Source organism: Alligator mississippiensis, chromosome 9 (assembly GCF_030867095.1).
Source record: "Alligator mississippiensis isolate rAllMis1 chromosome 9, rAllMis1, whole genome shotgun sequence".
Classification (NCBI taxonomy): domain Eukaryota; kingdom Metazoa; phylum Chordata; order Crocodylia; family Alligatoridae; genus Alligator; species Alligator mississippiensis.
In genome coordinates, this window is record NC_081832.1 from 77840139 (window position 1) to 77853622 (window position 13484).

At 44.9% G+C, this 13484-nt stretch overlaps 1 protein-coding gene across 1 annotated transcript in view; it reads left to right on the top strand.

The window, feature by feature from the left end:
• The first annotated feature begins 763 nt into the window (after positions 1-763).
• ITK (IL2 inducible T cell kinase) overlaps positions 764-13484 on the top strand; it is a 39458-nt gene continuing 26737 nt past the window's right edge. Inside the window, exon 1 of the mRNA XM_006257807.4 lies at positions 764-1011. Within this exon, the coding sequence (XP_006257869.1) occupies positions 874-1011 (138 nt within the window). The 5' untranslated portion in view covers positions 764-873. The remainder of the gene's footprint in view (positions 1012-13484) is intronic.

Genomic DNA, 13484 nt, shown 5'->3' on the forward strand with positions numbered 1-13484 from the left:
GCAGCTGTTGCAGACTTTCTGGTCTGCTGCACTGGAAAGCTAAGGAAACCATTAACTTCTGGTACAGTATATAGACCCCACTGCTACCGATTATATCGCCCCGTGCTGTATGTACCGAGAACATGTTGCATCGCGATTTTCCTGGGACACACAGCAGGGATTAATTGTCTTCCTCCAAGCACATCTGGAAAATTCAGTGACAGGCAAGAGATTAATGGACGATATTAAAAAAATGGAAATGTCTGTTTCTACATCACTGCTGTATGTTCCTATTGTTTAATCTGCAACTTGCTTCTACTCCCATGGCAGAGACTCGATGGTTATAGAGACAATTTCTTTGAAAAGAAGTTTTAATGTAAGGCATTAAGTAAAGTCCTGAACTGATAAACACGCGGTGGGTACGACAACGCCAGGTGTCTGTGAGAGGGGCTTGGATTCACAACCTACTTCTAAGAGGACAAGGAAGATGCCGTTCCCTACGGTCCAAATTCAGCCTGAGCTCTTTGGACTGGGTACTGCCCAGGTGTCCTTCCGTCCGGCCCCGTTGATCCCTGATCCTTGAAGTCACCCTGATTGAGTGCCCTCCAAAGGTGACTTTTTTCCACAACATTACCCTTGGATCATTTCTCAGCATGTGCTGTTCGTTTCATGACTGGAGAGGATGTGGTTATGGTTTTGACAGAAAGGAAGCCTGATAGCGTTGCCTAGATGACAGACGGAAAGACAAAGCTCAGAGCACCTACGCTGCCTTTTGAACACCTTTTGGTGAGAAATTAACTGTCTCCTTTCTCGTGTCTCTCTTGGGGCGCGCGTGGTGTGCCGAGCTGCGGCAGAAGCTCTCTGTCCTGGGCCAGGACCGTTCCCTACCAAACCATGAATAATTGCATCCTCCTGGAGGAGCAGCTGATCAAGAAGTCCCAGCAGAAAAGGAGAACATCTCCCTCCAACTACAAAGTGCGCTTCTTCGTCTTAACCAAGTCCAAGCTGGCTTACTTCGAGCATCGCCATGGGGTAAGTCAGCCATTTTTCTCTCTTGTTTTACTCTGCTTCTGAGTTAAGAGGCATGTAAGGAAGGGGAACCCTCCCGTCCTTGCTACAGCAGCATCTGTCATACCAGCTCCGAGCTAAATGTCAAACCTGGCTTTTGCAGCCTGGTAACAGCAGCTATGCACAAGGATAATAACAAGAATACATCAGCTTACCGGACATAAAACCTAGGTATTAACTAGCATCCTGTGTATGGCCAGATTGTGGACTGCTGCCATGTTCACAGTTAGGGAGAAAAAGAAAAGTGGCTCTGTTATACACACCTGCTTCATTTGGAAACCGAAGGCAACATCTTTAGCTGTTCAGTGATTGTCTACAACACTAAGCTGTGGGCTACGGGGACGTGGCATCATACTTATAATATTAACAGTTAAAAAATCCCACTCTCAGGCTTTTACCAGGTGCTGTTATGTTTTCTATTGCCCAGATAAAGTCTCAAACAAAGTCTTGCTTCCCTACTTCATTTTCTAAATATAACAAAAATTAAAAACAAGTATGTGTTTGCCAGTGTAGTTAAAGTTTTTACCAAGTCCAAAAGTCTGCTGCTTCTCCTGTTGGATATTCTTGGTAGACTGTTAAATTTCACTAGCTATTGCAAGTGTTTTCATCACATCTGTCAGGAGTCATCCACGGTGGAGAGCTTGAAGGGTTAACATTTATGGCTGCTTATACATCATTTCACTCTGTTGCCTTGCAATATGGATTTTGGGTGTTTGGGGGCAAAAATGTAGGCAATGTTTTATGCATCCAAAATTCATTTAAGTTGTAAAAATATTATCTCTACTATGTGTTTTATCATGTTACTTTGAGACTGTCCCCGCTATTCTCCAAATGCTGTCATTTGAAGGCTTGGGGTGTTGTTACAACTATTTAGGTGGATGATTCTCAGTAACATTTTCAAAAGCAGCCTAAGTAAAGTGACTTAAGCTGCCTAAAGTTGCAGGGAATTACTTAGTTGGGATTTTGGAAAATGCCAAAGCAGATTAGGTGCCAAAATCCTAATGGACTCATGGGGAAGTGGACACTTAATATGGCTAATCATTTTTTGAAAATCCCACTGGATATATTTTGGCACCTATAATTCCCTTGGGAATCTGAGGACTGACTTTCACTGGAGCGCCGGTTTTGTAATTGCTTTGGAAATGTTGGAAGCGTTATCCCAAGCTCACAGTAGGCAAAAAGGGGGCAACTCAAAAGCCCCCCGGAAATAAAATGTTTATGAAAATAGTTAAAAATGTGTCGCGATATCCACCCCATTTGCATGTGCAGACAGGACTGTGCTCACAAGGATGTGTTTCTTCCTCTGCTCACCTCTCGTGCCAATAGCTTAGGTGCTTGCTTTGACAAGACAGTTCCTCAACTATCAAGATACCGGGCCAAACATTCAGCTGGGGTAAATTCTCATAAGACAATTCACCTGTGCTGCGTTAGAGCAGCGAGAGTTGGACGAAGTGCATGTGTAGCCCTGCGTACTGCAGGGAGGTCTACGCAAGACACGTAGGAACATATGTGACTGTCCGTGTGAGTATACTGTCAAGACAGGGTGTGATGGTCCACGGTGATTCCTTGCTTTTATGCCAGTGAGAAATGTTGAATTAGGTCCAAAGTGTTAATAGAAAACCCTAGGTCAGGGCTTCCCAACCTTTTTCTCAGCATGACCCCATTTAAACACTGGAAATTTTTTGCGACCCCAAAATGATGCAGACAAGCTCCACAAGTCATGAAGATGGCATTACAATCATTATGGTCTTCATATTTTTCATATACAATATTTAAAATCATTTCAACTTCTTGTTTAGATTTAAAAAACGATGAAAACAAAGTCTTAATAAGCTATTAAGTGCATTTATTTGATGTTTATTTCAATTGCTTGACCTGTGGATTATATTTACTGTGGTGCCCTGCCATTAAACAACCCTGCTTATATTTACTCCTGTTTATAGTTATAACATATTTATTCCTTTTTATATAGGAAGCATATTCATCATAATAGGTCGATGCTGTCAAGCGTCTTTGCAACCCCATTTTTTATTGTTGTGACCCCAAATAAGATTGTGACCCCAGGATTGGGAACAGCTGGTCTAGGTTGAGGTTCGCTGTCATCCTTGTCTAATCTTGACCGATTTTCAAGCACTTCTTTAGAGACTGGTTACTGAACTTGACTGTTTGCCATATCTCAGCCTAAGGCAGGGCTCAAAGTGCCAAGAAGTCCAGCCAAGAACATAAGCACGCGCTTAGCTTCAGGCAAAACACTTCAGTCCCTCCTTTCCACTGAACATGCATGTTGTCCCATTGGTTTCAATGGAGCACTTATGCTTAAGGTTAATTAATGCTTAGCCTTTTTTGCATAAATTGTGGTGCTAACAAGTGTAAGAGGACCTTCCAAAGACCAATTAAAGCTGTGCCACTTGCAAGGAGGTGAAGAACCACGTCAAAGTACCATTTGGGGAGACGTCTGCAAACTGTATCCAATGCTAACAAAGCGCCTGGTGTCACAAAGGCAAATTTTTAAAATAATTGTCGTGACATTTTCTATTGTACTGCCCCATTGCGGGGACAGAAAGCTCTATTGTTTCATTGGTCCAAATGCGCAATTGCCATTAACGCTAATGGCAGATATTTACATACATCATTAGGAGAATGAACCCAAAAATAACTAGCAACAATAAGCAGCTGTATTTGCTGCAATTCATTATACAGTGCACAATGCCAGGCTGTCTTAGCATAAAGCAGAGCCCTGATAATAGGCATGTGTTCAGCCCCCAACCCTACTGAAGTACATCATAAGTTTCTTTATTACAACATGCAAATCGCTTCCACAGGCAACTTTCTTTGCTGCTAAGGGCTGATCTTCCAGCTGTTTGTGCATGCAAGTAAGCGTGCACATGCAAGTCATCCTGCTGGTTCCTTGGAGCTACGTCGGTGAGTTAAGTTGTTCCCACCTAGGGACCAACTATGAGAGCGCACACACATGAGCTACTCTAGTCAACTCACATGTGATGGGACTATACCCACGGTTAAGCTTACTAAAGTGCAGGGATCCTGGTTTTTGCTGATAAAAAAAAAATCCCCAATTTTTGGATTAAATCCACATTTAATGCTATACAGATATAGATATATAGATATAGATAGATAGCTATATCTATCTATCTATCTATATCTATATCTATATAGCATTAAATTTGGATTTAATCTGAAAATTGATAGATAGATATAAATATAGCTATAGATATATAGCTATATCTATCTATCTATATCTATATCTATAGCTATATCTATAGATATAGATATAGCATTAAATGTGGATTTAATCCGAAAATTGGGGATTTTTTTTTTTTTATCAGTGAAAACCAGGATCCCTGCACTTTAGTAAGCTTAACCGTGGGTATAGTCCCATCACATGTGAGAGAACTAGAGTAGCTTGTGTGCGTGTGTTCGCATGGTTGGTCCCTAGGTGGGAACAACTTAACTCACTGATGTATATAGATAATACATATATATATATTGCTGTATAGATATAGCTATATATCTATATATATAGCTATATCTATATAGCAATATATATATATCTATTATCTATATCTATATTATATATAGATATATATAGTGATATCTATATATTAGTGGTGTTTCATTTTAATTGCAGAAAAATTTGGATTTGGGGTTACTTTTTTAATCTGAAAATTGGGGATTTTTTTTTATCAGAGAAAACCAGGATCCCTGCAGATGTGAGCAAATGTCTGCAGGGCTGAGACCTAAAGTTTGCATTATCGAGAAGGAAGCAAAGGCCTTGGGAAATGGTTCCTTAGGGCTGGATTTTCAAAGGCATTTAGACATTTATAAACACTGACAGGTGGCTACCTGGGTTCAAAAGCACCTAGATAGCTGCATTCAATTCCTGCCGATGGGATGGAGTTAAGCTCCTAAAGAGATGTGGGAGGTTTGGGTCCCATGAAGAGCCTTGCTATGTGGGAAGAGCAATGGCCCAGTTGCTAGTGTGTCAGGCTAGACCTGGGTTCAATCCCTGCCCTTCCTGTACTTTGTGAATGGTGTTGGGGAAGTAGTTTAGTCTTCAAGCCGAACCTGGGGATGGGATTGCCTCCAGGGAGAAATACTTTACACTGAGCGAGTCACTCTGCCCCTTATATTATTTCTGCAAGGATTTCCTTTCGTTCACTGATGGTCCCGGTATCACCCCAGCTCTTAAAACAATACCAACTTAGCAGGGACGATTTGAGATCCCTGCCTCAACTGCATCACCATCATCAACTCTCCACACCTCTCAAAAGCCAAATGGCACCAATTGTCCCTTTCCTGGACTCATTTTTCCAAGCCCTTTTATATTCAGTTGTAATGATGCCACTTCAGCCAGCACCACACCGGGAAGCATGCCCCGAATGCTTTCAGCATCTATCCTTTGCTGTGGGGTTGCTAAGAAAGGCTGGTTTAGGTAGCCTATTTTCCAAATTCTCCATGTCCCAAATCCATCTCTCTCTTTTCCAGTAATGCTTGTAGTATTGTAGATAGTTGGAGCTCTTAATTGCTTATTCTATCAGGCCACATTACCTTAAATATCTGCACCTAGACATCTGCACTTTGAAAGCTGTTCAGATTGCATTCTGAGGACTTGTTTTTTCCTAGGGTTTTGATAAATCTAGGAGGGAGCTTAAGACGTAGCTTTGAGACTCCCGTTTTGGTGTCGTGGCTAATCCCACCGGCTGTCCATACCGTATTCGGTTTTTTGACCGTTCTTGCTTTTTTCGCAGCTCACTACAAATACTCAAGCATCGGTGTTAGGAATGATACGATCCAGACAAGTGACTTTTATTAGTAGCTTTGAAGGAAATAAATAAGTTTATTGGGAGACAAATGAGGCATCAAAACTGTTGTCTTTGAAGAGTGAATGAGTCAGCATCGTTTGGCAGATTGAGAAAGACCATGTTTTCCACTGAGCGTCTTCAACTCCGTCTCCAAACCCACCATCTCCCATTTCCATTCTGCCAATCTGTGGCCTAGCAAAATCCATACACCTTCAAATAAGTTGGGGACAAGCCGCAGCCTTGCCTGGCGTGGATGGTCGCATTAAACAAGACTGCTGGCTCCTGGGTTAGCTTTACTGAAGGTTATGCATTTTGACCCCAAATTCTAATTATTTGGATGCTACGGCCGAGGGCTCCTTTAACTCCTATTATCGGCTGCATTGATTTTCTAGCCAGGGAACTTTGGAAATCCACAACATGCAGATCAGCAGGCCAGTGCCATACAGTGCTTTTTTCTGTGATGAGACAGGATGAAAATCAGGTCTGCAAAAGGTTGATTTAAGCAAAAATGAACTGGTGGTCATAGGCTTGTCGTCCCTGCAATTTCTAAATCTGTGTAAGATGAGTCATGGAAGGTTTTCCCTGGGACGGAAAGAAACCAGCCTTGCGTCAGTTTTTGGGATCACTTTCTGGGGGGGGAATCACACTATACTCCCATTTCATTGCCCTCTCAATTTGCCTCGAGCATTTCTGCGCTGACGGGATCTTCACCGGGTCAGTTTTTCATAGATTCATAGATGTTAGGGTCGGAAGGGACCTCAACAGATCGTCGAGTCCGACCCCCTGCATAAGCAGGAAAGAGCGCTGGGTCTAGATGACCCCAGCTAGATGCATATCCAGTTGTTGCTCTGCCATCTTTCAATCACTGCTTTAAGTTCATCCAGTAATGAATTTGCAGGAAACACCCATGCTGTGCCATCATCTCCACCTTATCAAAGTTAAAGCTGACCCCTAGGGAGATTTATTGAAGATGCCACTGATCTGTTCTGCTAATCTTTCTTTTCACTCCTCCAAGGTGGCAAGGATTTTCCCTTGCTCATCTCCTATTGGACTTTCCCAGAGGTGAAGAAAACCACCCTAAAGTCATTTAGTGGTTTGAGAAATCACCCTCCTGTCACCGCTGCCCTTTCTGCTTCCAATGCCCATCTATCTATCTATGCTCTATTCCTCTTTGTGGCTGATGTTTTCATGTTTTATCCTTATAAACCTCTTTAAAAAAATACTTTCCTGTGGCCCTACAGCATAGTGTAGACTTAATGTAGCCAGCTTTCTTTCTTTCTACAATACCCATAAAAACCCAGCTTTGCAAAAGCCAAGTATGCTCTCTGCTCTATTAATAGCCTGTTTCTCTAGCTGTTTCCAAAATCATTTTAGACTGTTTCCACCAACTAGAAATCTCACGTGAACGCCTAGACCCAACATTTGCAAACTTTGCTGATATGATCATTTATTTGCTTATCAACCAATTTATACATACATACAGGAACCTATACTTGCATAACCATTGCATGTTATCATGGGCATGATCTGAGAGGATGCCTCTATCAACAGCAGTTGTGGCAGCTAAATGCAGGTGTTTGGTAGCATTGCAGGGGGCCATCACTTTCTAAAAAGAGGATTAGGAGGGTAGTAAAACACTGGAGCAAGTTACCCAGAGCGGTGGTGCAGTCTCCGTCCTCGGAGGTTTTGAAGACCCGGGTAGACAAAGCCTTGGCTGGGATGATGTAGCTGGGGCTGGTCCTGCTTGGAGCAGGGGTTGGACTAGATGTGACCTCCTGAGGTCCCTTCAACCCTCATTTTCTACTATTTGCTATGGTCTGTTGTATGCAGGTCAGTGGTTATTCTCTTTTACGGGATGCCATGCAGTGAACAAAACCGTGCATCGCAGGGATAGGTACGAGAAAAAGGAAACGAACGTCTCTGGTATGAAGCCTGTTTTTTCTCTGGATGCTTCCTTTTAACCTTCAAAGCCAACACACCTCAGCACAGAAAGCTCTGGGCCTGATTTACTTGCATTTTGAACCTGTTATCCCCAAAGACTTACAAACCTGCAGTAGCTCAGCGGCACATCAGCTCGTTCCTGGGTGAGCGTGCACAGCTCAGAGTAGCTCTCCCAGCTGCGCCGACCCTTCTTTGGAGGATGCTTTCCCTCTTTGATGCAAGTTCAGTGGAGCAATAACACCAGTTAAAGGAGGTTCAAGTAGGGAGGACTTCTGGGGTGTGCCCCCAGCAATGCCATGCCATTAACCCCTTGTGGGAATTTCACCCACCAGATTTGCAACAAATGGAGATCTGGTAGCAGAAGGGCAATGGCACAAATAATGAGGGCACAGAGGATTGGCAAATAAAATATGTATTGTGCAGCACATGAGGCACAAGAGGACCCTCACCCTATTATTAACTACATTGTCATCTCCTATTCGGCCGAAAGAGTCATGGTCCAGCATAGCCCATTATTGATTCACCTTCTACACTTCAGTCAAGCGCTTGTGTGTCTTCCCAACCAAACCAAGCATCTAGGAGGGTTTGGAGGGTGCTGCAGAGGCCTGAAGGGACAATATAGCAAAGAGCAGCTGCTGTCTGCCACCCTCCTATCATGGTTACACAGCTCAGTGCTTGCCGAAGGGGTTTCCAGGGGCTTCCCCGGCCGAGGGGCTTCCAGGATGCTGGGAGAAGCAGGGATAAGGCAGCATTAGCAACGCTCCCGTGTTATGCCCCAGTTGTCCCAATCAGTCTCCCCATCCCTTCCCATTCCCAGGACCAGAAGAGACATCAGCATCAAGTCATTTGCAGCCACTCGCGTCACTATTTCAACAACCTGTGCATATAACATGCCCAAGTCCCATGCCCCGCTATGTGCTTTAGGATAAAAAGACTGGACAAGAGTATAGCAAATACAGAAGAGGACAGAACAGCAGCTGAAATCATAATCAATCCTAATATAAGTAGCCCTGACATGTCTTGGGGTTTATTGCAAATTCTTTTCTCTGGACGATTGCACGCGACACATACAGAAATGTGAAACCTCTCCGTTCTCCCTTCATGTGTAAAATAAGCAGTCATGCACACGGATTAAAAAATGAAAGCGTAAGCTGGAAATTAAAGGCACAGTAAGCAGAGTCCAATGAGAAATCCCAGTAATATCAATGGTATTTCTTCTACCTTGCTTTGAAGCTTTGGGTACTGGCCATTCTTGGAGACAGGCTATTAGCCAGCATGGATAATGTGTATGTTCCTAATAGGAAAGCTCATTTCCAAGGCATGGCAAAACATTCAAGCCAGGGCAAATACCAGCAGGGTTTCTATCAATTCAGCTGTCACCAGTTTTGAATCCTCTGATAGCAGTAAGAGTGCACAGAGAGCAGTGGTAATAGATGGGACGTGACCACATCGATGCAGTATTCGGGGACGTGGATTTGATCAGAAACTCTGGAAACAGAATCGATGAAACAAGGAGCTTTGTCACGACTGAATCGCTGCAGTGACCCATCGTTGTCCGTCTCCGTCGCAACGCTACGTGGCTCAGATTGAGGAGGTCCAGGCAAGCAGAAGCTAGCAGCAAGGGACCATACGGTGCCGTCGGTTTGTATGCAGAAGCTCGGCTCCAAATGAGGTCAGTGGAAGTCGCCCATTGACTGTGGCAGGAGCTGGATTAGACCCAAAGGACGTGACATCCAAGGGCAGCGACGCTGCAGCAATGAACAGATGCCACGTTCGCCAAGCAAGCTTAGGGCAAGCGGAGGCTTTTTTTCCCGCTCCTACCACTTTTTTCTCTGTCTCCCCTCAATGCCCTGACTGATTAAGGTGCTTAAATGCATCCTTAACAACTGCCTGAACAGTCCTGCTGAGATGAATAGGGCCACTCGCACGTATGAAATGAGCTGCATGTTTATCTGCCTGGCCAAACGGCAGCTGTTTATCTGTTTTCTTCTCTCTGCCTTTTCCATGATGTGCAATGCAAACCGGTCATAATTCCTATGCACCAGAGCTGCTCCTTCATTCAGTTCAAGGGGCTGATAAATGCAAGTCCCAGTTGCCTTTGGCTTTCACTAGAGCATTATCCTACAGCTAATGTTAACCCCAGACCAAACCCCAGCTCTGAACACCCCTTCTTTCTGAGAAAGTCCAGCTCCAGGTCTGATTTTTGTGGGCTGGACCCTTTCCAGTGACATCGCCTGGCTTTTTGTCATCCACTTGGTTTGCCAAGAGAGAAGAAATGTATTTGAAAGAACAAAAAAAGACTTGAACTATTGTGCATGACTGGTACCTGGATCAGCATTCATAAGTTTGTCCTCGACTAAGATGGTCCCTAGGGAAAGCTTCCTTAAACTAAAGCAACCTGAACATGGATTTCCCTCCCGGGCCCGTGTCTGAACTGACATGTACCAGGTGTGACAAGAGGGACGCAGGGAAGGATTTCTGACCCAGGGTCGCAGTCGTCCCCCTCGCTCCCTCCTTGCTCCATCATTTAAAGGGCAGTTTTGTGCTTCGGAGTCCACAGAATCACAGTCTCCCATCTCAGCGACTTTCCGATCTTCGTTAGCACACAAAATCATTTTTCTTTTGCTGTGTGTTCTCCATGTATCCCACAGGACTTCCTCCTCCAACCCGGTCACATTCAGCTCTTCGCAGGCTCCTGATTCCTAACAAAATTCCAAGAAAGACGAAGAAAGTCCTTGCAAATATTACCCACGTAGGGCAGTTTCTGGGCTCCTTTCTGGTTCTGCCTCTTCTTTCAGAGGTGTTAGACCTGGGGGGTTTCCAGCAGCCCCTTAGCTGTGATCTCACTCAAAAAAACTCCAAGCAAGCAAAACTCAACCTATTCACTCCATCCAGGAAGAGCACACACCAACTGAAGAAGGGTACTTGTACCCAAAAACTTGCAAAGAAGAATTTTTCCAACTATTTAAGTTGGTCGAATAAAAGATATTCGATTTCCCCAAAGAACCTTGTCTGTCTTAGGTCTTAAAAGCACTGACACAGATAGTCTCTCTCTGCCCCTCTGTTTTAGATCTTCATACTATTATATGACCATAGAAAATATTAATGAATAATATTAAGAGAAAATATTATTTCTCATGGGCTTAAGCATCTGGATATACCGTGATAAAAACAAGAAAGAAGAACAAGGAAAGTAAGTATAGATGACACATTTCTGAATTTTTCCAAGAGAGGAGTCTGAGCTCTTTTTCTTCTGAGGATTCAGGGAGCGCTGTGAGAGAGCGAGCCGGCTCTGCTTGCAAGCGTTTCCAACCCTGGCATGGATCTGGCTGGAAAAAAAAGGCTTTTTTTTAAAAAAAAAAAAGTCAGCCTTTATTTACTGCTCCACTGCTCTCACCGAGCATGCACAGTCCCCAGACGGCACCTGCCGCCTTGGTGCTGTGGCTGCATGACCTTGATGCACAGGAATCAAACACAACGCGAAGCGCGGCCGAGCTCTGCAAGACGACTGCGTCAAGCGGGCACCACCCAACTCCTGAGAGCCGCTCCCCGCATGCCTTCACCCTCGCGGTTGCTTCCTCGGGTAGCAAATGTCACTGTTTTCTGGCCCTGACTCCCGTCAGCCTGGCAGTGCCAACTCAGCTAAGCAAGAAGGAGCTGACTTCAGTCTTTCTACATGTATGATACACAGGGCTGTTTGCCAGGTGCCACTGCTTTCACCCTGGGGTTACATAGGTGTAATGGAAAATAGTCTGTCTGGCAGAACCGTGACTACACATTGCTTCAGCTTGCCTTGAAGGGCCCCAGCTGAGTTGGCAGCCTTGGCACTGAGAGCATGCACTTTCATGCTCGAAAGCAAAATGCCCTGGGAACAATAGATGTGGAAGCCACAGTTACGTTTCAGTGGCCTTTCTGGGGTAGAAGCGCATCGTAGCAGAGAAGCACCTACATAGCACGGGTGAAGTTTTTGCTTTATTCAAGTCGCAGACACTTAAAGGGCACCCCAATGATTGCACTGATATGCAGATGCCACTCCAGAAATGACAGTTAATTAATTTAATTTGTTCTTTCCAACTAGGTAAAAATCCATTGAGCACTGGCATTTGTCTAGTTAATGTTTCACAGACTTTTGGGGCTTACAGTGCAACACCTAAAGCGCTATGTCACATCTAATATATAAGGGTCGGCTGTTTTGATGATAATAACAATACATTATATAAATGGGGTACTTCGCATGGGGCTCTGCTCTGTCTTTGCGGCATGTGTGCAACGAACATTAACCCTAATGAGAGCTGTCCCTGGAAGCGAAGCTAGCAGACCTCCTCCACTTACACTGCATTTTGGAGGAGGCAGGAAAGCAGGTGGAGTTGTTGTCCTTTCTCTGCAGTTGTTGGAAGTGTTGCTGCCTGCTGCTCTTGCTAAATACCCCGTGCGTTCCCGTGTCTGCTGTAAAACTGTTTCAGGTTCTCGCAGGTCACACATGCTCGGTGCTCTTGGAGCAAGGGTGCAAAGTGTCAGGGTTTTGCTTTTCTGGGCTCACAGCGACTGCTTGCTGCATTTCAGAAAAAAATAAAATAAATACAAGCTACCTTGGTCTCACCACTAGAAACCCACAGTGCAAAAGCCCCTTGCTTCTGCAGCAGCTGCCGTGAGCAAGCAGAGCAGCTGGTTGCAGAAAGAAGGGACGAGACGTGGACGCCTGGACCAGCACAGGGCCCTGGCACAGTGGAGAACCCTAATTTACCAGAAAGGCTCATAAAGATGATGCATTTGGGCCGAGTGACCCTTTATAACTCTCTGAGATTTAAACTCACCTCCTTAAAAACAGCACGGCAGGAGAGGCGGGTGGCTGAGCATCACCCCTTTTGGTTCTCAGGTGCTTTGGCGAATCTTACCACTCCTGTTCACCCACCACCTCCCCACAGTCCCAGCTTGCCAAAACCATCAGCTCGGGGTCAAGGGTGTTCCTGCCACCCATCTTGGAGTCTGGTAGGCTGCATGAAACACCCGACAGTGCCCCCAGCACCTCAGCTTCAGTGGTCTTCACTACTTAGGATGAGTCCATCTGGATCCCTGTCCTGTGTTAGCTTGAAATATTCATCCCTGCAGCCCCCCATCCCCTGCCTGTCCCCATTTTCCCTCCAGCTAATATGGCTATTTAGCACTGCCCAAATCTTTGCAGTGACCTCGTCTTCCCCACTGCCTCATTCCTGCGGCGAGCTATGCAAGAGGCTTTCTGCTCCCCAATCTCAGACTTCTTGTTCAGCCCTGTGCCTTTCCTTTCTCCAGCTGCAAGCACCAGGAATCCCATCTCTAGTGCTGCTCAGTGAGATCAACGAGTCTTTAGACTCAATAACAGTCTGGTAGGGTTTTTCTCAGCCTCACCGGACACTTAGGAGGACACTCTTCCAGCTGCAACCAGTGTGCTCTGGTCCTGGGATGAAAGCATGAAGTAGAGGCTCCTAAAAGATGTTGAAGTGGGAGAGATGGTCCCCAAGGTGCCATGCAGTGGGGATGGGTGAGATAATGATTGCCGAATGCTATTTGGTTTTCCTTGCTGAAGGGAAAAGTGCCCATGAAAAGGGGTGTTGGTTGTAGTCATGTTGGTCTAAGGACATAGACAGACAAGGTTCTTCAGGTAAATGCAATATCTTTTGTTAGACCCATTCAAATAGT